Source organism: Thermobia domestica, chromosome 4 (genome assembly GCF_964235325.1).
Source record: "Thermobia domestica chromosome 4, izTheDome1.hap1.1, whole genome shotgun sequence".
Lineage (NCBI taxonomy): Eukaryota > Metazoa > Arthropoda > Insecta > Zygentoma > Lepismatidae > Thermobia > Thermobia domestica.
In genome coordinates, this window is record NC_137457.1 from 261,838,760 (window position 1) to 261,860,907 (window position 22,148).

The 22,148-nt window shown below is 33.8% G+C and overlaps 1 protein-coding gene across 3 annotated transcripts in view; it reads right to left on the reverse strand.

Moving 5' to 3' along the window:
* wry (delta and Notch-like EGF repeat containing weary) overlaps positions 1 to 22,148 on the reverse strand; it is a 980,891-nt gene that overhangs the window by 338,691 nt on the left and 620,052 nt on the right. For all 3 annotated transcript variants that reach the window (XM_081755853.1, XM_081755854.1, XM_081755852.1), the window contains exon 4: positions 9,387 to 9,505. In XM_081755853.1, the coding sequence (XP_081611979.1) occupies positions 9,387 to 9,505 (119 nt within the window). The remainder of the gene's footprint in view (positions 1 to 9,386; positions 9,506 to 22,148) is intronic.

A 22,148-nucleotide genomic window follows, 5' to 3' on the forward strand; every position in this document is an offset into this window, starting at 1 on the left:
AGTAGCTACTAGGGGGGCGCTCGCCCCCCTTGCCCCCCCCCTCTGGCGTCGTCACTGGGTTGAAACTTTTCCAAATGTTTCAATTTCAATACATAGTCAGTGTAACAAGAAAGATCTTCTCTCCTCCAGAAAGAAAAAGATGTTAGAATGAGGAGAATTGGAGAAAGTCTCTCAATGGAGGCAATCATGTACAAAGGTATTGTCTGCAGTTGTTCTAGAATTGATATTTTCTGCTACTTTCAAGCATTTACTGATTCATGCATGGTCAGTATTTTATGTCTCTAAAATGTCTCTTTTATGTCTTGTGTTCGGAATAACGTGTGATGCGATGCATTTCGTCACGGTATATTTCACGTTTTCTTCACTTATAAGCGTGAAAGAAAACATTGCAGCATGCGTTCTCCCGGGTACGAGAGACCGTGCTGCTGACGATCCTTAACTCTTCCGACATTGCGCTAAAGGATACCATGTTCGCTGCTATCAAGGCTTATCGTTTGCCTACTTTGGAAATATCATAAAGTCAGAGCATATCTCAAAATTTGGTTGATGGCATGTCTGAGAATTTCACCCTGCATGGAATACTCTGTACGCACCTATTGAACATTAATGAAATATGCAGTTTTGAATTGCGTATGCGTGACTTTCTTTACACTGATAGGGGCCACCATTCACAGTTTCTCGAATTCGAAATAGGGCTTCCTGACATTTGGCTTTTATGGGATTTTGGAAAGCCCTACCTCCGAAACTATACACTTTTCACCACAGGTCCATAGGAACCATTTCTCTTATTTTCATGATGATGTCTTACAGTTTGTCGGTATAGTTCATCAACACGCTGTATATTTACTATATGAAATACCCATTCTTCGCATGGGTCAGATAAAATATCTGTGTAAACAAACTGAACAACGAAAGGAAAAAATATGAGTCTTTTTCTACTAGTTTTACATATCCCGGTAAACACCTCATGAGACCTCCTGGTTCGAATTAAACGCATCTGGCACCAGCCGATGGGGGTGTATTTGAAAGTCAACGCCTGTGGGATTATCACTATTCATCTCAGCGACCGCGAAAACTATGGATTTGACACTAATATCGATCATTTTGGATTATTTTTACATGTCTCGGTATTCCCCCGGTGACCCCCGGCCCGAAGCCGAATGGGGTGAATTTGCAAGATAATGCGTTGGGAGTTTTATCATTGTTTTCAGCGTCCGTGAAAACTATGAATTTGACACTAATATCGGTCATTTTCTACTACTTTTACATGTCCCGGTAAACACTTCCCTGAGACCCACTTGGTTCGAATTAAAAAACAAACGCTTTGTCTTGGTCTGGGGTCTGAATCAAGGCATCCATGACCAAAATTTGGTAACTCTCGGTTCATTCGTCTGGCTCCCAGGCCGCACACAAGCAGACAGACACAAAAACAAACTCATTATTTTATTTATATTAGATAGGATGTTTTACCATCAGAGTGGAGCCCAAACGACTGGCGTGATTCAAAATATTCCACCATTTCAGATTAAAAACCACCTATTTCCAAAAACCTTTACTTTCTTTTCGACTCTTCGTATCTTCACTCACAACAGAGTTGTCCTATGACCCTGGACATTCGATACACCCAGTATATTAAAATGAAAATGGATTTAAAATCCCGAGCACAGTGTTGTCTACGAGACTAGACGTGAGGCTGTCTCGTCTCTAAAATTGTCGTAAAAAGTGACGTCTCGGAAAATGAAAGTTTTTATATGAAGACCTCTGTCTTGTCTTGGATCTCGTCAGGAAAGTTCTGTCTTGTCTCGTCTTCTGGGAAGAACCATACTCATAGATAAGCTTTTTAGTAAAATAATAGGATGGATTGCAAATTGAAGAAAATATTGATTGATTTACTTATTTAATTTTTAATGAAAAAATCGAAGGTGTGGCTATTTCTAACAATTAAGAAAAAGGCCATTAGCGGCACATGCTTCCCATAAAAGAACTTTGCAAATAAGATTCACAAACAAAAGCATGGCTTTTAGAAAAAAAAGAAAGGGGGAAAAAGCTTGACCAAACATGAAGAAAAACCACATCAAAGCTTAAAAAAATTAAATCAGGTCGTGAAAAACATATCACAAATAAACAAGTAGAAAAACCTATTATACAATATTACTAATGTTTAACAGAAAACAATTTGATCAAATATGAACCATATGCCAATCGGCAATGAATTGAGTTGATTTTGAGTTTAACGTCTCTTTCAACAGCGAGGATATATGAGACGGGACATACTGATTAACGTGGAATCCGAAGCACGTGAGCTCCCGCCGGAAATCGAATCTCGGTCTCCCACGCCAAAGGCGCGTACGTTAACCGCTTAGTCACAAAGGAGCTCCCCAGGACTTTCAGAGGGCATCCCACAGTTTAGTGGATCGTACAAAGTTGTGTGTGGACAAAGGAGGTTACTAATTGAATAAATTTAGGTAAGTCGACTCCATTTGTTATCGTTTGTTTTGCACAGACGCAGACAGGTTTTCCAATAGCCACACTGTATAATACACACAAAAAGTTTTTTAAAAATGTCTACAATATTTCTGACAGAAATGAATGATCAATACTAACTACAAAATATAACAGAAAACAATAAATAAAAATCTAATTGCATGCAAATATGATCGAGTTGCCATTTTCGTTACTACAGCGAAATACATTGCTTAGAGAGTTTGGGAATTTATATTCTGTCCTCTAAGGAAGATATCTAACTTCCAGTTAGTGAAGTCAATTTACAACTTATCAGACCGTTACTCAATGCGTTGCAACCAATGCTGCAATGGGGATTATAACGCCATAGCAAAAGGAGAGAAAGAGCGAGTAATGTTGAAAGGTTCGTTGGTATGTACGAGATAGATAAAGCAGATTCTTACACCATTTGGAGAAAACGCCATAATTGAATAAGATGGCAGCTATCGTATCAACGATTCTCCAGTCCTCTGAAGAGCAGAAGGAGAGAAACTATCACGGTATCACAGAAAACTTTAAACAGAGAAAGAAAAAGGGAGACATTTCCGCCATATTGACACTGTTTGTCTTTTTGATTAAGCTTGGCAAGGGAAAGGGGCTTTTGGAGTGTCGCAAGAGAGCAACACGACAGAATAAAGCACAGTTCTAATGAATAATTCGTTCTTCATTTGTTTCGCATTCTCTACCCCCTTGCTATGTTCTCATTCCACTTTCCTGCACTAAACTCTTGTCTATTATTGAGCTCTGAGAGGAGCAGTAAACTGCTTTTACTTGGATATTTTCTTTTCTTTTATTTTTCAAACCAGGAGAATTTCTCCAAGTAATTCACGGTGAGATCATCTTACTGCAGTATTACATCTTAGGGATTGTGTGTGTGTGTGTTTGTGTGGTGGGGAACGAGCGGCATTCCAACACATAAATAACAAAACAAGAAACTCGTTCTTTGCCTTAAGGGAATGAAACTTATCGTCAACGAACTGCTGAATAAAGCTTTATGTGGGAAAAGGAGAAATTATGAGGCCGTTACGGAATTTGTTTAAAACTCCTGTATAACATATAGGCCTTATGTAAAAGAGGGGAGATTTTTTATGATCTTCGATCGCAGAACAATATATAATGAATGTTATTTGTGTTTGTGTAGACAGGATGTTTCAAAATAATACGTAAATCTACAAGAATGGAATCCTATCATATACAAAACCCGAAATGCTTAGTTTCTAACTGGGGATGGCTTTTTACGAAAGTCTTGAGTAAAATTGTTCTCAAGACATGAGACGAACCAAATTTTCGTTACAAGATGAAAAACCCTCCCTGATAAACTCGACCTTTACGAAGACACTTATGTGTCAAGTGGGAATGATTGCGTGTTACAGTGAAATTTAGAGCTATGTCGGTGCTAATGCACTACCAGAAGGGCCACCTCTACCGAATTGGTCTAAATAGAGTAGCCAGGCAAAGAATGATCTGGGAGAAGGCAGCAGTTCTTCAGTAGGGATGCGCACGAGATAAGATTTGAGGCTGTCTCGTCTCGAAAATGTGCTGTAAAAGTGATGTCTCGACTCGAAATTTGTCAGGAAAATTCTGTCTCGACTAGTCTAGTGAGCATCCCTATTCTTCAGTAGCCAAGTTGGCAGAAATCATAATGATTGGTACGGCAAATTGAACAATAGTCATAGGCGAGGTCAGAGTGACTTTAACTACTTTGATACTGCAGTTTGTAAGGCAACGGGAACTACCATTCTACTTTTTCCTAGTTTGCTGACAGCAAAAAACACATGTGTAATGTTCTTTCACAGGTTAAAACGTAATTCAGGAGGTGAAATATCCCTAATTCGGATCTCTGTGAGAGGGTTTCTTGGGAAGGACTACAAGTCAAGAAAGTAGCATTGTGCGGGAGATAAAGAAAGATAAGCAAGAGCAAAAAAAATTAGGATAAGGACACGAAACGTACGTACTATGTTGCAGGGAGAGAAACTAGAAAATCTTAAAAAAGAAATGAAACAAAATAATTTAAATTTCGTATTGGTGTGTTGAACTGAGAAGAATATAAAATGTTTTACTCAGATAATAAAAGAGACGGTCATAATGGTGCAGGAATAATTCTTGGTACGCGCTTGAAAGGAAGGGTAGTGAAAATATAATTTCTTCATAGAGTTGTGATGTGAAGACTTAAAGGAAAAATGAAGGATCTAGTGGTGAAACAAACATACGCACCAACGACTTTGCATACAACTGAAGAAGTAGAGGAAAATTATGAAAAAAATTTAGACAGGGAGAACCGTCAAAAAAAAAACTTTAAAAGAAAACACATTCCAGATTCTCAAATTCAAACAAGTGAACAACAAAAATCATCTACTTTAATGCAACCATATTCAGTAAAATCTGCAAATACAAACAAAAAGAAACCTATAGTACCGTAGTCTTACCAACCAACCTTGTGTTTCTTAAAGAAATAACGCTCAAGCCACTGGTAAAACAACAGTAATTAAAGTTTGGATAAATTTGTAATTGAGCTTTTTACATTAATTTGAAAATGCTGAATCCAATGAAAAGTTTTAAAACATATCCATCCATGACATCAAGAGAAAAAATATATTTATTATTGTTATATTTATAATTACAATATTTATATTCCAGATTTGCGGTCACTTTTCTCGCGATCTTATTGAAAAATTAATTCCACTGAATTTAACATTCTCAAATTAGGATCTTTTTTTAAATAAATACTTATTCAATCGCAGACAGTTTTGGCATTGGCATAAGCGGTATTACAAAGATCAAAGATTTGAGGTAATTTTTTTTCTCGTGAGCCCATGGACTGTTGTATTCAAAAATAGTTCAATTGAGTTCAATATCCTCAAATTGGTATGAAAAATGCAATTAGATATTTATCCAAGTATGGAAATTCTTTTTATCAGTGACATAAGCATTAGATCTTTATAACATATTTTCTTTTATTTCGTTATTCGTAGCATAATTTCATTCTCACTCCTTACTTTCTTCGTTATATTTTATTTATTGTAATACCTAAATACAATCTCATTTCAACAACCTGTCGCTTACTTACGTACCATTCGTAATACTGTAATACTGTAAAATGATAGAGATGCTGAAACCGCCAAGGTTGTAGCTCTTGACAAACTTTTATTATTTTTTTCTCTTTCCAGCGAAATACAACATCAACTTCACAACTAAGTAATGAATCCATGAATGGCATTTAGCAAGATTGTCAACTCTTATATTGATGTTCTATTATATGGTTTTACTTACCTTACAATGGTAAACTAGATATTCAAATTTTGCGAAACTTAATTTAATTCATTTTCGAACGGCATACAATGAAATTTATTTTGCAAATCTTAATTTAATTCATTTTCCGACGTCACACAATGATGAAATTTATTTTGCAATCTTGATTTAATTCATTTTCCGACGTCACAAAATGATGAAATTTATTTTGCAGTCTTCATTTAATTCATTTTCCGACGTCATACAATGATGAAATTTATTTTGCAATCTTCATTTAATTCATTTTCGACGTCATACAATGATGAAATTTATATTACGATCTTAATTTAATCTATTTTCCGATGTCATACAATAATGAAATTTATTCTGCAAATCTTAATTTAATTCATTTTCCGACCTCATACAATGATGACATTTTGCAATCTTAATTCATTTTCTGACGTCATGCAACGATGAAATTTATTTTGCAATGTTAATTTAATTAATTTTTCCATGACATACAATGATGACATTTATTTTGCACTATTAATTTAATTCATTTTCCAACATCATACAATGAGGAAAATTATTTTGCAATCTTCATTTAATTCATTTTCCGACATCATACCATGATGAAATTTATTTTGCAATCTTCATTTAATTCATTTTCCAACGTCATATAATGATGAAATTTATTTTGCAATCGTAATTTAATCCATTTCCCTGCGTCATAAAATGATGAAATTTATTTTGTAATCTTAATTTAATTTATTTTCCGACAACTTACAATGATGAAAGTTTGCACAGCGACTTAAGTCGAGTGACAACACAATATTCCATTGTTTTATATATATATATATATATATATATATATATATATATATATATATATATATATATATATATATATATGTATATATATATATATATATATATATATATATATATATATATATATATATAAACTAACGAGGAAACCGATTTAAGTGTGACACGAAATTGTTGACGAGTTTATGCGCAATCGAAGTGTTTGTGTGAACAATGAACTCCATTAAAGGGAAAAAACCCTCGATCTCAATCTTCCAGAGATATAGAGGAAAAAGGGGAAAGCTGTGCTATGATATTTTGTGAATTTTCGGCTATATTGCGAATGAAAATGTTTGAAAATTGCATTTAAACGTTAAAAAGGATGCACCATTGCGAATAAAAGTGGTGTTTAATGTTGAGGTGAGTGGCGTAGCTCTTACACAGGGCCGGAAAAATTAGGGGCTATAAGGAATAACAAACTCCATTTACACGAAGAACAAAATTACACGATATTATTTGCTAATATATCATGTCTTTAGTACGTAGAAAATGACAAAAGGTGATACGAAAATGTATTAATTATATTGCCGAGGGAACAGGGACATTATTGTGTTAACAAAAATCAATTCCCATCCCCGAGAAGCAGCGTACTCGTAGAATAGGCACAACGAGCTCTAGAACGGAAGAAGCAACTTTTTCTACAAAGACAAATGTACTTGGACAAACAAAAAGCATCAACTGATATTCTCTTTCTTCTTCTACAGTACGACCAATAATGTACTGTATCTGTTTGGTCAATCACGTGTTTTTTTCTACGTTTCTTTCTGAAACATTTCTTTTAAACCAATATCTGAAAACAAGTAAGTTAGTAATTGTCACAACAAAATCAACTAATACATAAGTGTTCGTTTTGGTGACCACCAATTCTTTCATTTAAATCAGTATTGCCAGAGACATAGAACATTACAAATCCTATTTCACATTTTCACACAGGGCTGCAAGAGACAAGTAGATCCTTTTAATTGCAAATGGCCGCCAGTTTCAAACTTTATATTGTTGTATTATGTTGATGTTCCTAATCGCCTATGGTATTATAAATATTTATTTGTGTTCCAACTTTGATTCGTGTTGGTTCATAATTGAGGAAATTACGAGTGTTTGGAAAGCTTAAACGGCCGTCATTTTCAATGTTTTCGATGGATCATTCCATTTTCACCCTCTGATATTATATAGTAAAACACACTTTTGGGCAATTTTTTCCTTCCGATCGGTTAATAATTGAAGAACTTATTAACGTTTGGAAAGTTGGGGTGGCCACAATTTTTTTCATTTTTCATGTTATTTGACGTGATGATGCTTTTATTCGATTCAGCTTACCAAGAAACCTATACATAGACACCTTACACATCTATTACAGGCAACAATAGAATTCCGATGTTTTAGCCTTCCCCTTCCAAAACAACGGAATGTTTCCCAAGAATTTTTATGGACCTTTCGGTGTTATAACCCTCATGGCTAAGGCGACGTATTACTAAAGTAGATGAAGGAATTCTTCTATTTTTAACAGTCTCTTTTACTTGTGCTATCTCTATAGATTCAAAAATTCGCAAAATATCGGAGCACCCTTACTTCTCTATATCTTCGGAACTGTTGGGATCGAGGTTTTCCCCTTTTATGGTTTTAATTATACACATAAAAGCCCCACTTCATTTGCGCATGAACTCGTCTACAATTTCGTGTCACACTTGAATCGGTTTCCTTGTAAGTGTAATTTTTGAATCTTTTTCTCAGGTAGACTATATCGAGTCACGGTAAATATGTAGAAAAGGAAACAAACAAAATTCTACATAATAGAAAATGCACTTAATTATGACTGAAAAGTAGAAAATAAAATATAAAGCAAACTCTCTTTAAATTAATTTTTTTTAAAAAAATATATGTTAAAAAAGTGTGATTTCTTTTAGAAACTGAAACAAACAAAATGAAATAAATTGTAATAAAAAATAAAGCAAATTCTGTTTTCAAGAAAATTATTTTAATACACACACACACACACACACACATATATATATATATATATATATATATATATATATATATATATATATATATATATATATATATATATATATATGTGTGTGTGTGTGTGTGTGTGTGTGTATGTATGTATTTATTCATAACTAAAAACATGGAGAGCGCTCTTATATAATGAATTTACAAATTTTTCAATTTCTATTTAATGTTATATCCATGTATACCTTAATTTATATTAATAACGAAAAATGATGTTATCTTATAATAGTAACATTATGTTACAACATTACATAAGATTTGAGGAATTTATTAAGTAATTGATATGAGAGCGCTACTCAGGATTTTCTTCTTAATCATATCTTAATATATTTTTTAAAAGAAATAATTTTCTTGAAAACAGAATTTGTTTCGCTTTTATTTATTTTGTTTGTTATTTTTTTTTTTACAAAACATGATTTTATTTTATATTATTTGTTTTAAAGAAAGTGTGTCTTTTATGTTTTTAAATATCTTTTATTTGTCTTCCACCACTGGTTTTACGACGTCAAATTACTTTGCATGCTCCCTATACCATTTATTAAAGTCTTTTAGTTATACACGAATCAAAGTACAATATCACATAACATCACTGACTTGGAGAAAGCAAATGACTATTATTATTTCCAAGTTACTTTTGGTGTCGAAGTGCTGCATTCTCTTTGCCGAATACTTTTATTTCCTGTAATGCATCCCACACATTTAGTTGTACTCAGTACAAAAAGAAAAGTATTTGTATTTAGACTTTTTTTTTTAAATTATCAACGCGATTTACTTACCATGGAAGCGTTGCTAAAACACAGGCCTTTTCCTGAGCAATCTTGGTTATCACCGCAGTTATCTGATTTCACAACAACTCTCAAACGGATGCACTGATTATCCCATCTTGGTGAAACAACTGCAAAAGAAGAAAAATATATATTGTGTATACAAAAGTATATTTTACTATTTTCAAACTAGACAAAAATTTTACTATTTTCAAATTGTTTCACAAGGAACAAAATGGTATGCGATGAATATATACTCTCATGCGTAGTTTATGATTTTTAAAGTTCAACTTTTGTGTAAATATATTATTGTCCAAAGACAAGACATACATCAGTTGATAGAGCACATCAAGTTCAACATAATGATGTACTTAAGTTCCCGAGAAAATCAAAAAAATAAAAACAAATTTTACATAAGTTAAAAAGTGTATTATTCATTGACTATAATAATTGATACATTTTAATTAACATAGATACAGCACAGAAATCATCATTCTATTTTAAAGAATCTACAGGGTGATTCAGTTAAAGCTCTCCATTTTTAAAGGCTAATAAAACAAAAGAATTATCGCAGATACAAACTTATTTATTCAAGAAAACATAAATTGGAAAAGCAGTTCCTAATTTGTTTGTTCTGATTTGAATCAGTCTGTTCTGTCGTGTGTTGAAATGCCAGAATTGACAATAGAGTTACTATAAATAATACCCAATGAAACGTCCCACTTTTTGCTTCTTTCTGGTTCTGTCAGTAAAGGAGTGAGAGAAATAGGGTTCGTCGCTTCTGCTCACCATTTTCTTGTCGTTTACAGTCGTCGTCATTGTGGTTTAATCATGAGCTCATAGGGCGTAAGCAGTCGAAATGTTCTTCAAAAGCAGCAGATATCTGAATACACAAGTTCTCTTGAAGTTTGCTATTGCACGTAATAAAAATGTTCCTGATCGAAAGACTATCTTTCAATGGATTGAGAATTTTTGAACAACGGGTTTAGCGGTGAGAAAGTAATCTAGTCCATCTAGATGTCCTCGTACGCCAGAGAATATTGAGGCTGTGAGACAATCTGTTGTGCAGTCCCCAAAATGTTCTGCAGAAAGCAAACTTCTGCTGTTCTGCATCCTAATAAAAGTGTAAGAATTCTACAAGAATTTTTTTTTTTTTTGTAGAATTTTGGCACTTTGCAAAAGGTTTTTTCAATACCAATTTATAGGGTAGGGTATTTATGTTTGAGTAAACTATTTTCTATCTGCAAAGCTTTTTGTTTTATTAGCTTATCAAATGTATTGGTTTCATTAGGTCAACCTGTATAACGATGAAGAAATGATGTTTATATCGGGTCTAATAAGAATAAACAGCTCAGAATGAAGCAATTACGTGACAGGAACTGAGAGTATTATCGTTTCCAGCTAAACTCTCTATTTACGGTAATAATTTTAAATGAGAAGGGAACAGTATTCCTACGAACAGGCTAGTATTCCAGGTATTGATTGGTGTGAGTGCTGCGCAATATAGTGCATAGCATAATAGAATTTCAAAGCAAAAGAAATACACTGGAATGATAATTAAATTATTTTGCAATGTTGGGAATGGCGTTAGATTGCTTTGCCCTGTGTCACGTTTGTAAACATTCAAATTCACTTTGTTTGCTTACCGTAAATATGTGCAAAGGTAGCTCTTCTCATTCTCATTTACATATTAAAACGAAAAATATTATTCTACAAGTTGAAAGTTTTTTTTAGTCCTGTTGCTTGTGATATGCTGAATTATCGACATTGAATTATATCGTGCAACATCATTCGTTGAATTTTCAATTAATAAGTTACGAGTCAATCGCTTCATATGCGGGGTATGAGCCCACTAGCTTATCTTAGCTTATCTTTCTACATCTTGGTGTACGGCGCACATTGAGTTTTGATGTCAAAGGTGAAAGTTTGGTTCTTTTAGATATAATAAGAGTATATTAAAATACTTGATTTATCCTATCACGATAATCCTTTAATCAGGCATCTTATTATTTAATTATTATTTATAATAGTATATGAGGATTTAAAAAGATCAAGATTATAATAAATTAATTAAATTTAGGAACATTATATGTTAATGATAATTAAAACTTTAAAATCTATTAAATCCTCTTTATTAACCTGAGATACCGGCTAAAGGTATATTAATAAGCTTAACGTATCCATTAAGTGCTAGTTTTTACCGCCAATGTGTAAAGAGAGAATAAATATACTTGTATAGATACAATTTTGTTTGAGGGGAAAAAACAGAATTGTATCCTATAACAAGGGGAATAAAGGATTCATTTAATAATAATTCTTATTGATTAAAGTTAAATGTATAATTAATAACTATTTAGTTTAGTATTATATCTTAAAACTAAAGTATTATCCTGGCTTTTCTTCCCTTATTTACCTGATTGTACATGTAACTTTTTGGAGGAGGGAAAAATGATTGTTGTTAGCCTTGAGGGTGGATAATGAGGTATGATTGGCCGCAGTACTTGCTTTTGTTTATTAATAAGTGTTTGAAGCGGTTAAGGTTTGGTAAGACCCGGCGAAATTCGAGCCAGCTGCCGCGGTGAGACGAGGGGGTGAGAGGGAAAGTTGAATTCACGGTTAAGGTGTAGTTATAACTTGAATTGAAGAGCTTTATTATTTTTATTTTTAGGTGAAATTATTATTTGGAATGAAGAGTTCTATTATTTGAGGCGATGAAATTATTTGTTAGACTAGGATTAGATACTCTATTATTTTTAGTGTGAAATAGAATACCTGGGTAATAGTAGTTATCTTCTTGAAACTCAAAGGATTTTACGGTATTTTAGACTATTCAGAGGAATCTGTCCTGTAATCGACAATCCACGATATATTTTACTTGCTGTTGTATTACAGTTTGTATAGCGCCATAGTTAATGGTACTAGAAGAGAAGTCAGGTACCTTCAGTGTCTTTATTAGGAAAGACTTCAGGTCAAGGTTCAGCTTACCAGTAAGAGGAGATGGATTACAATAAGATGTTTAATACGAATTTTGATATGAAATTATTTAAATGAAGGTGGATTTGAATGCAAAGTTAGTTATTTTACTAGCATGAGTAGGATATGTACAGATCGGTCGTCGCTCTCATTTGTTTAGTGAGATAAGTCATAACATAGTGGGTGTACAAAATAGAGCTTGTTAGTTGAGCTATTCGTTTACATCGAAGGGGTTTCTGTGCAATTCAGATTATTTTGATTAAAGGATATACTTATTATTGTTATTGTCCATATTAGTGTTAAGTGAATCAACTTGAATTGGTGTTATTGTATAAGGTATAGAATTAATTTGTTAGTATTATAGTTAATTAGTATCGTAAGGGAATGTTTAAATAAATGAAAATTGTTTTCAGGGAAGAAAACATGAGATGTTGTACCTTTTGTATCAGGGGACATAAAATGATATAATTATATAATTATTTCCCGAAATGGAAAGAGCTAAGATAATATAGTATTATAAGTGGTATATTATTTACTAATTTTATTTTTGTGGTGAAATGCCTTTCGGTTTCCATTATATCTGGTTGTACAAGAATTGAATTTAATTCAGCTGCGGTTAGCTTCTTAAGGATTTAATTTTGTTGTAAGTTGGTCGTAAGTAATGGTGAGGGGGATTTGCGCTTTACTTTTCATCGTTTATAATGTGGTTTTATATTAAATGAAAGATGTGGGCTTAGAGAGTAGCTATCATTTGTAATTTTGTTATAACTTATTTATAACTTACATTTTATTACATTTAATTTAATATTGTACTTTTATCTTAAATTACCTAAGATAATTTATAATGGTGTTATTAGTACACTAGAGAGAATGAATAAAGGAATTCGGAAAATTTTTCCTCCGCCTGTTTATCAAAAATATGTCCTTTTGTTATAATATAAGGTCCGACCTGCCCAGTGAGGGTTTAAACGGCCACGGTATCTTGACCGTGCGAAGGTAGCATTATCATTAGCCCTTTAATTGTGGGCTTGTATGAAAGATTGGACGAGTGGAAGACTGTCTTTATTTGTGATAATGTTGAATTTTACTTTTGGGTGAAAAGGCTTAAATGCTTTAAGAGGACGAAAAGACCCTGTAGATCTTTATATTTAAGCAGTAATTTTTATAGTTGATAATGAATATATTTGTTGTTTAAGCATTGCATTGGGATGGCGAGAAGATAAATAAACTCTTTTTATGATGATTACTTTTGAGTATTTTTATGATCCTTTATTAATGACCGCTAGATTAAGTTACCTCAGGGATAACAGCGTAATTTTCTTTTGAGAATTCATATCGACAAAAGAGATTGCAACCTCGACGTTGGATTAAGATTTGTCTAGGCGCAGAAGCTTAGTATATAGGTCTGTTCGACCTTTAAAATCTTACATGATCTGAGTTCAGATCGGCGTGAGCCAGATCGGTTTTCTATCCCTTAATTTGAAGCAGTAGTTTAGTACGAAAGGACCAGGTACTAATAATATTTATTATTAAGGAATAAAAATAATCAATAATTACTTTGGCAGGTAAGTGCATTAGATTTAGGATCTGCTAATGTAAATAGTAAGTCCAGGTAATAGTGTATTATGATTATATTATAGGTATTATTTCTTATTTAATTTTGATTGCTTGTGTTTTAATTGGAGTTGCATTTTTAACTCTATTGGAGCGAAGGGTTTTAGGGTATATTCAGATCCGGGAAGGTCCTAATAAAGTAGGGATTTGTGGTTTACCACAGCCTTTTACGGATGCAATTAAGTTGTTTACTAAGGAGCAAGTTTTTTCTACTATATCTAATTATTATCCTTATTACTTAGCCCCTGTTTTCAGTTTATTTTTGTCTTTACTAGTGTGATTACGAATTCCTTACTTAAGTATTATATTGGATTTTTCTTTAGGATTATTGCTTTTTTTGTATGTGTGTGTGTTGTACTAGAATTTGTGTATATACTGTAATGATTGCTGGTTGATCTTCTAATTCTTCATATTCTTTGTTAGGAGGATTGCGAGCAGTTTCACAGACTATTTCTTATGAAGTTAATTTTGACTTTGATTTTATTATCTTTTCTATTTTTAGCTGAGAGATATAGATTGTTAAGTTTCGGTTATTATCAGGAGGAATTATGATTTTTGAGAATTACATTTCCTTTAGCATTAGTGTGATTCGTTTCTTGTTTAGCAGAGACTAATCGAACTCCTTTTGATTTTGCTGAAGGAGAGTCAGAACTTGTTTCAGGATTTAATATTGAATATAGAGCGGGAAGGTTTGCTCTTATTTTTATAGCTGAGTATGCTAGTATTTTGTTTATAAGAGTTTTGTTTAGTGTCTTGTTTTTAGGCCATGATATGTTTTCTATTTTTATTTATTTTTTGTAAGGCAGTATTTATTTATTTTAGATTTATTTGAGTACGGGTACTTTACCTCGGTTTTGTTATGACAAATTAGTATATCTTGCTTGAAAGTGTTTTTTTTTACCTCTTTCTCTTAATTATCTTTTATTTTTAGGTGGCATGAAGCTTCTTTTTATTTCTGTTTTAATTTAAGTGTATTAAATTGAGAATACGTTCTTAGAGCTTTGCTCTGTTGTATGTTTTCAAAACATATGCTTATTCTCAGCCAAAGAACAAAGTTTTATTTAATAAAGAATCTCATAAAGTGGAGAGGTAAGGCACAAATAGAAAGTAGGCGAAGTAGACAACTGTGAGGATTTGTCCTGTTAAAATGTAAGGATCTTCGCACCTGGTAGAGCACCAATTCAAGTTAAAAAGATTACTGTGCAAACTATAATTCAAAACATGACTTGGTTAATAGGATAGAATTGTAATCTCGTATTTTTCTGGTGTGGAATAATGGTATGATTATTAAAATGAGGATTGATATTACTAATGCAATAACCCCTCTTAGTTTATTGGGGATAGAGCGGAGAATAGCATAAGCAAACAAGAAGTACCATTCTGGTTGAATGTGCACAAAAGTGACTAGAAGATTAGTCGGGGTGAAATTTTCTGGATCTCCTAATATATAAGGATTTCAAAGAGTAAGTAATATTAAGGTCGTTATTATTATTAGGAATCCAATAGTATCCTTCGTTGAAAGGTAAGGGTGGAAAGGAATTTTATCTTGATTTCTATTAAGCCCTAAAGGGTTGTTACAACCTGTTTGATGGAGAAATAGAAGGTGTACTGTTAATATGGCAGCTACAATGAAAGATAAAAGGAAATGAAAGGCAAAGAATCGATTTAAAGTAGCATTATCTACGGCGAATCCCCCACAAATTCAATGTACTAGTATTGTTCCTAAATAAGGAATAGCTGAAAGAAAATTTGTTATGACTGTTGCTCCCCAGAAGGACATTTGACTTCAAGGTAAGACATATCCTACGAAGGCGGTTGCTATAACTAAAAGTAAGATGGCAACTCCTACTCTTCAAGTATGAACATAAAGATAAGAGCCATAGTATATTTCCCGACCGACGTGTAAGTAGAGACAAATGAAGAAGAACGATGCACCGTTAGCATGCAATGTACGTAAAAGTCACCCAAAATTAACATCTCGACAAATGTGAATTACTCTATTAAAAGCTAACTCAATTCTTGATACATAGTGTATTGCTAAGAATAGGCCCGTGGCAATTTGAATAATTAAACATAGGCCAAGGAGGGATCCAAAGTTTCATCAATTTGAGATGTTGATCGGTGCAGGAAGATCGACTAAGACATTATTAGCAATTATAAAAAGGGGATGATGTAGGCGAATTGGTGTTGACATGCGTCTTCGAGGGACAAAGAGGCCCTTGTCAACTGGTACTCGAAAAAAATATGTTTCAGAGCGTTTTATAAACAGACCGCCTTGAGAAAGGACCTGTATTGCACCAGGGCACACTGAATCAATATTTAGCAAATGTAAAAGGTCAACAGTCATTCAGCGAGCATAGTTAGATCTACTGCAGGCAAAAAACATTGGAGTTACTTTTTGTATAGCATCTATGCACATGTTCAAATCGATCGTTCTGTAAGCTGTAATAAAATACTTATAAATCTCCGCAAAGTCTATATATTGCATGTAAAATTGAGCAGTTCTCCCATTGACGAGTCCGTGTTCTTTCAGCGAACTCATTGTAGAATTTCAGAATTTCTGGACTCTCCAAAAGTATCTGAAGCGAATTTGGCGACAATTCGTTGTTCATATCTGTCACTAGTTTTCTTATCTCTACAGTGAGACCTTCGTCTCCGTATTGCTTTTGGAAATGTTTGAAAGTGAAGCTTTTCTAGATCAAGTGACAGAAGAGTATGTATTCTTTTGCACCCGTTAAAATGTTTTCCCTTCAAAAACCCTGTAAGTGAATCACTAGCTAAAATGTCACTTTCAACAAGAACTTGTTCAATACCAGATCCTTCTATTAAATACCCAATGGCTCCAAACAAAGCTTGTTCAATATGGAAGGATCCACAACATATGAAGCCATTGTCAAAACGTGACTTCTGGTTTTGAATTAAAATCGCTGGTTTTGCTACAGCGAGATCGTAATGAACAACAACACATGGATCTCCACACTCATTTGCTAGTTTCTGAGAGATCTTTAATGTTTCCAGAACTACATAATTCCGAGTTGGAGACAAACTTACATTTTCCATATATCCTGTTTCCTGCATAATGGAGCAATCTTCAGTCGTTCTTGAGTCCCACCCAGCTCACATCGGAGTGTTTTTGCACCACTCTACGGACGTTATCCAAAGAAAGTCTCCAATATGAGTATTTCACCATACATTTGTGACAGGAAATTTTAACGTTGTGGAGCAAAGTGTATTCGTCAGTTTAGGGTTTTTTGAATATGGTTAAAGAGTTTTCAAGTCAAATTGATAGAATCCAGACCTCGTCATAGAAGTGCTTGCAGTTACTGTCTCTTCAGTGTTGCTAGTGTCAAGTCCCATTACTAGATTTTTCAGACAACTTGTTCTGAAAACAGATTCCAAACGTATCGTGTAAAGTACCTTTACCTGAGAGGGTTTCAATATTAGAGTCGAAGTTATCCCAGGCCAATCCAGTGGGAAGGCCTGGCAGTCTTTTTATATTCTCAGGTGCTACACCTGCTTTCATGTCAAGTGAAACTGCAAGATCAGTCTCTAACTGTATGGTAACAATGTATCCAGTGATTGATTATATCCATGAGTTTTCTACTTCCAGTTAAACGTTTGATTCCAAGCCCTAAACTTAAATGTTTCTTAGGTCTCACTTTACCATTTGTAGTAATGAAAATTACATCCTGTATGCAAGAGCTTACTCTTTTTTCTAATCTCTCGTTCTTATGTTTCACTGAGCCACCAAACAGTGTCCTAAAGAAGTTTTCCAGCAATTCAGGCATTTTGCTTTCACCTTTTACGATATACTCTACACTCAATGGGTGTGGTAATTTATCTCCTTCAGCCTCGTTTAGAATCAACCTTCTCAAGTACAAAGCTCCATCTTCTACTTTAGATCCTATGGTAGATGAGTACTGTCTTGCTAAGGAAACAGCTTCAGTAGATGATAGGTCATTACTGGAAAAAAATCCTTCTTTATTACTAACTTTAGTTGAACACAATTTTCGGAGAAAAAACGAGGAAAGTTTATCATGTAGTTTTTGTGTCGAATAATTAGAGTCATGTATTCCTTCTTCGGCAGTGTCTATCTGAAACAACAGTGAGATATTGCGCTTTTTGTGGTTTAATGATGTATGTTGTCACATATTCTACTGTTCGTTTAAATGCACTATCGTGCTTTGCTTGTAATTGACACTTTCCTTTTCATTTCGAGATTTCACTTTGTTTAATTCAACCCTTTTCGCATTAGCTAAATTAAGATATTCCCTTCGGCATGAATTATGGTAAGAGACTTCCTTGGCAATAAAGTCTAAATCGCATGTTGTTATTAATAACTTCTCATCTTGCAAAATATAAGCAGCATTCTTGATATTGTTTTTTAGAGTCTCTTGTCTCACATGTAGTTAGTTATTGTTCTTTCCCTTTAACTATTCTCCTCAACTTTCCACAAAATATGCATTTTCCATTCGATACTCCACTGGATGATATTGTTTGGATGCTCTGTTCTGAAGAAATCGAAGATCTCAGAGTATTTTCAATTCTTAGTGATTTCATATCACTATGAAGTTTCGGAATAGCCATAAAATTTTTATAGCACACTGTGATAACAATGTTTCGTTGAATCGTAATGTTCAGGTAGGTTTCGACATACTTCGGAATACTTTGAATCTACTTGTGTCCTTAGTCTTGTATCTGCTGCTTCTTTTATTCTTTGCCAAGAACTTGTCATTTATTTCACAAATTTTTCCGGATACACCTTCTGTGTGTATTATGCACTGTTTTCATGCGTCTGACATTTCTTGCTGATTCTCTTTTAATTATTTCTAAAAAGCAAATCTGAAAGAAAATAATCTCATTAGAATAAAGGCTAGGAAATTACGAGAAAAAAGTTCAAATTAAAAGACACATAAACACATAACTTCGTGCTATAGCATCGCTGATCAGCATTTGAAGACACGGGCCTAAAATAGAAAACCATTTATAATTTCTATAAATATCTCTTAATGCTATGGTTTAGGACCTTATTAAAAATAATATTTCGTTAGAAACAAAGACTGGGAAATTACCAGAAAAAGTTCAAGTTAAAAGACACATAAACACACAACTTCGTGCTATAGCATCGCTCATCAGCATTTGAAGGCACGGGCCACTAAAAAAAAAAAAAAAAAATATTTAAAACTTCCGTAAGTAGGGTTACCTCTTAATAATGATTCACGACAATATTAAATACTCCACAATATTAGAAACTTTAAATGTTTTCATAAATTTAATTCCCTTAACAGTTCAAAAGTTGGGCATAGAATATTCATTATGTTACAAAAAGATCGTAAAATGTAACTTTCAAGCTAAATATCAGGAAGACTATTGGAGCTACGAAATACATTGGTATTACACAAAACAAAAGCTACTTCATTACGAGCATTTAGAAAAAAATGAATAATTCTCTACGACGCTTCGTTGTATAATTATATTTGTTTAAGTAAAGTATTACACGTTGGCGCGGCAGCCATAGTGATGACGACATTACTCGGATCCCCACCACTCACAAACCTTGAGAGAAACCTTTCTCAAGACTATAGACTATGTGAAATCTTAAGCACTTAACAAAGTTTATGGTAAACTAGGGATAAATAAAAGTGGTCTGCACGTTATGTTTTGAATAATATTAGAGGTCAAGAATACAACACCATATGATACATAAAATCGAATTACTCATTCAATTTTTAAGATATAGTAATGATATAGATATCGTTGGAAAGCTCAAACTCTGCTCTGTCACGTTTATTTCACATCATGTTTTCATATCTATAATGGTTTCATAGTTATTTGCCAATAAATTTTTACAATAACGGGAATGAAACTAAATTTTGAGCGAATCATGCGCCATATTTAAAGATGGCAGCAATGTAAATAAACGCAATGACACCAAATTTTAGACACATTTATTACCTTCAGTTTGATACACGAACGAAGTTTCTACCTTCATTGAGTGGAAAGTTATCCTCAGTTAAAAATTGTACTATGAATTCCCGTGGCAGCCATGTTGATGACGTCATTACTATGACCCCCACCGCTCATCAACGTTAAGAGAAGCCTTTCTGAAGACTGTAGGTTATAGGTAATCTTAAAAACATAACAAACTTTATGGTAAAGTAGGGGTAAATAAAAGTGTGCTATCTCTTGATCTATTACATTTTCAGGTTAGGTTAGAGTTTTGTATTTCTTTTAGCAGAGCATGCACTAAATGACAAGCTTCACCACTACTTGTAAATTGACCTCAGGAGGACTCTGTATAAATATAGTATGGACAAATGGCATAAAAACTACTGTGAATAAAACACGAGATCGGTAGGGCGGTTCAGGAGATTTAGAGTCACAAACATAGTGATTTTGAATTATATATATATATATACATACCATATATATAGAATCAAAATATATGGGAATCTTCCCTCTGCCATCCTTAATAATGTTAAATAATACAATAAAAACAGTAAGCTTTTGAGCATAATAGTTCAAAACGACGTCATGACGAACTGAATTCCTATGTAAGTGCAGTGAGTTAAGTTTTGATCAGTAATCATAACCTTGCCAAAATGTAAGGCATCTAAAAGCATGTAGAACACTGTGTTTTCACTAGCCTCGCCTATGCAAATAGGGACCATCGCTGATGCTCATGCTCACTTCAGACAGAGCCGTGAACTACTGTGGGGTCCATTATTTTGGCCCTGCCCTTAGGTAGAATTCGTTCTTTTAGTGGCCATTTAGAAACTGCTTTTTGAAATGTTTACGACATATGTACGCACTATGTATATCATATAACGGTTAAGTCTTCATAAAGTGAATCTGCATTAATGGTTACAACTCCTCTTCTATATGAAACAATTTATATGAAACTAGTAGTAGATTTCCTGAAGACAAAATTATAGGTCAAATATGGATACCCAGGAGTGTAGCCAAGGGGGAGGGGGCATTGGGGCCAGGCCCCCCAAATGGTTTCCTGCCCCCCACCAAATGACCAGCTTTTATAAGATCATAGAAAAATTATCTCGCTTCATTCATTTAAAAGTAACAAAGTTTATTGACAATTAATAATTTATGGTAAAATAGTATGGAGAAATATTGTTTTTCCATACCGATCGAAAAATAGTATAGTATCTCTTCCTTATACCGATCGAAAAATAGGATACTTTTTTGTGACAGCAGATTACACAATTTACTGCGATTTATATTTGACAGTTTGAAGACAAACGTTTTAACAAGGTACTACAAATACAGCCATAAAACAAAGGTACTAAACTGATTTGTAAGTACAGTATATTTTTATATGCTTTAACAAGTGTTTTAAAAGACATAGAGGATGGAAAATTTGGTGAGAAACAATGCTTTTATTCAATTTGGATTTCATTCTACTCAGTGCAAAAAATAATAATTTTTTTTTAGTCACGAATAATAAATAAATATTTTTGTCACGAAACCGTAAAGGAATTAAGTGAAATTTGAAAGAAAATCAATCTTACGTAGATAGGTTCTGTATACAAGGTCTTAAATTTAAATATAAAGGTAACCAAGAAAAGTTTAGTTGCTTTTTCACCCACCACCTTCGAACATCGATATGTCACCTAACCTGGAAGATAAAAAATAGTTTCCATCAGCATCGACGACCTTCTGAAAACGTTCTGGAAGGCCATGGAATCCATCGCGGTAGAATTTGGTGGGCCGTGAAACGAAGAAAGTATCAGGTGCATTTTGGGCTTTTACTAGGGATTTGAACTGGCGTCCTCTAAGGTGATTCTCCAAAGAATGGAACAGGTGATAATCGGACGGTGCAATACCCGGGGAATATAGTGGTTGCAATATGTTTCCCATCCAAGGCGGAAAATGGTGTCCTGAGTCATCCTAGCTACGTGGGACTTAGCGTTGCCCCGTAAACGAGGACCCATTTGCAAATCAGAAGTGATGGCTCCAGAGGTTTGAGTTTTTGTTGAGCACAGCTCAACTGCTGACACTACACAGTTGCATTGATACTCTGACCAGCTGGTAGTAGTTCCCGATGCACGATGTACCAAACACACAGAAGGACCTTCTTCTGGTACAGTGCTGGTTTCAGCTGTTTTGAAATCGGTTCATGGGATGCTAACCAATGATGACGGCGCCGTGGAGCTTCGTATAGGACATACT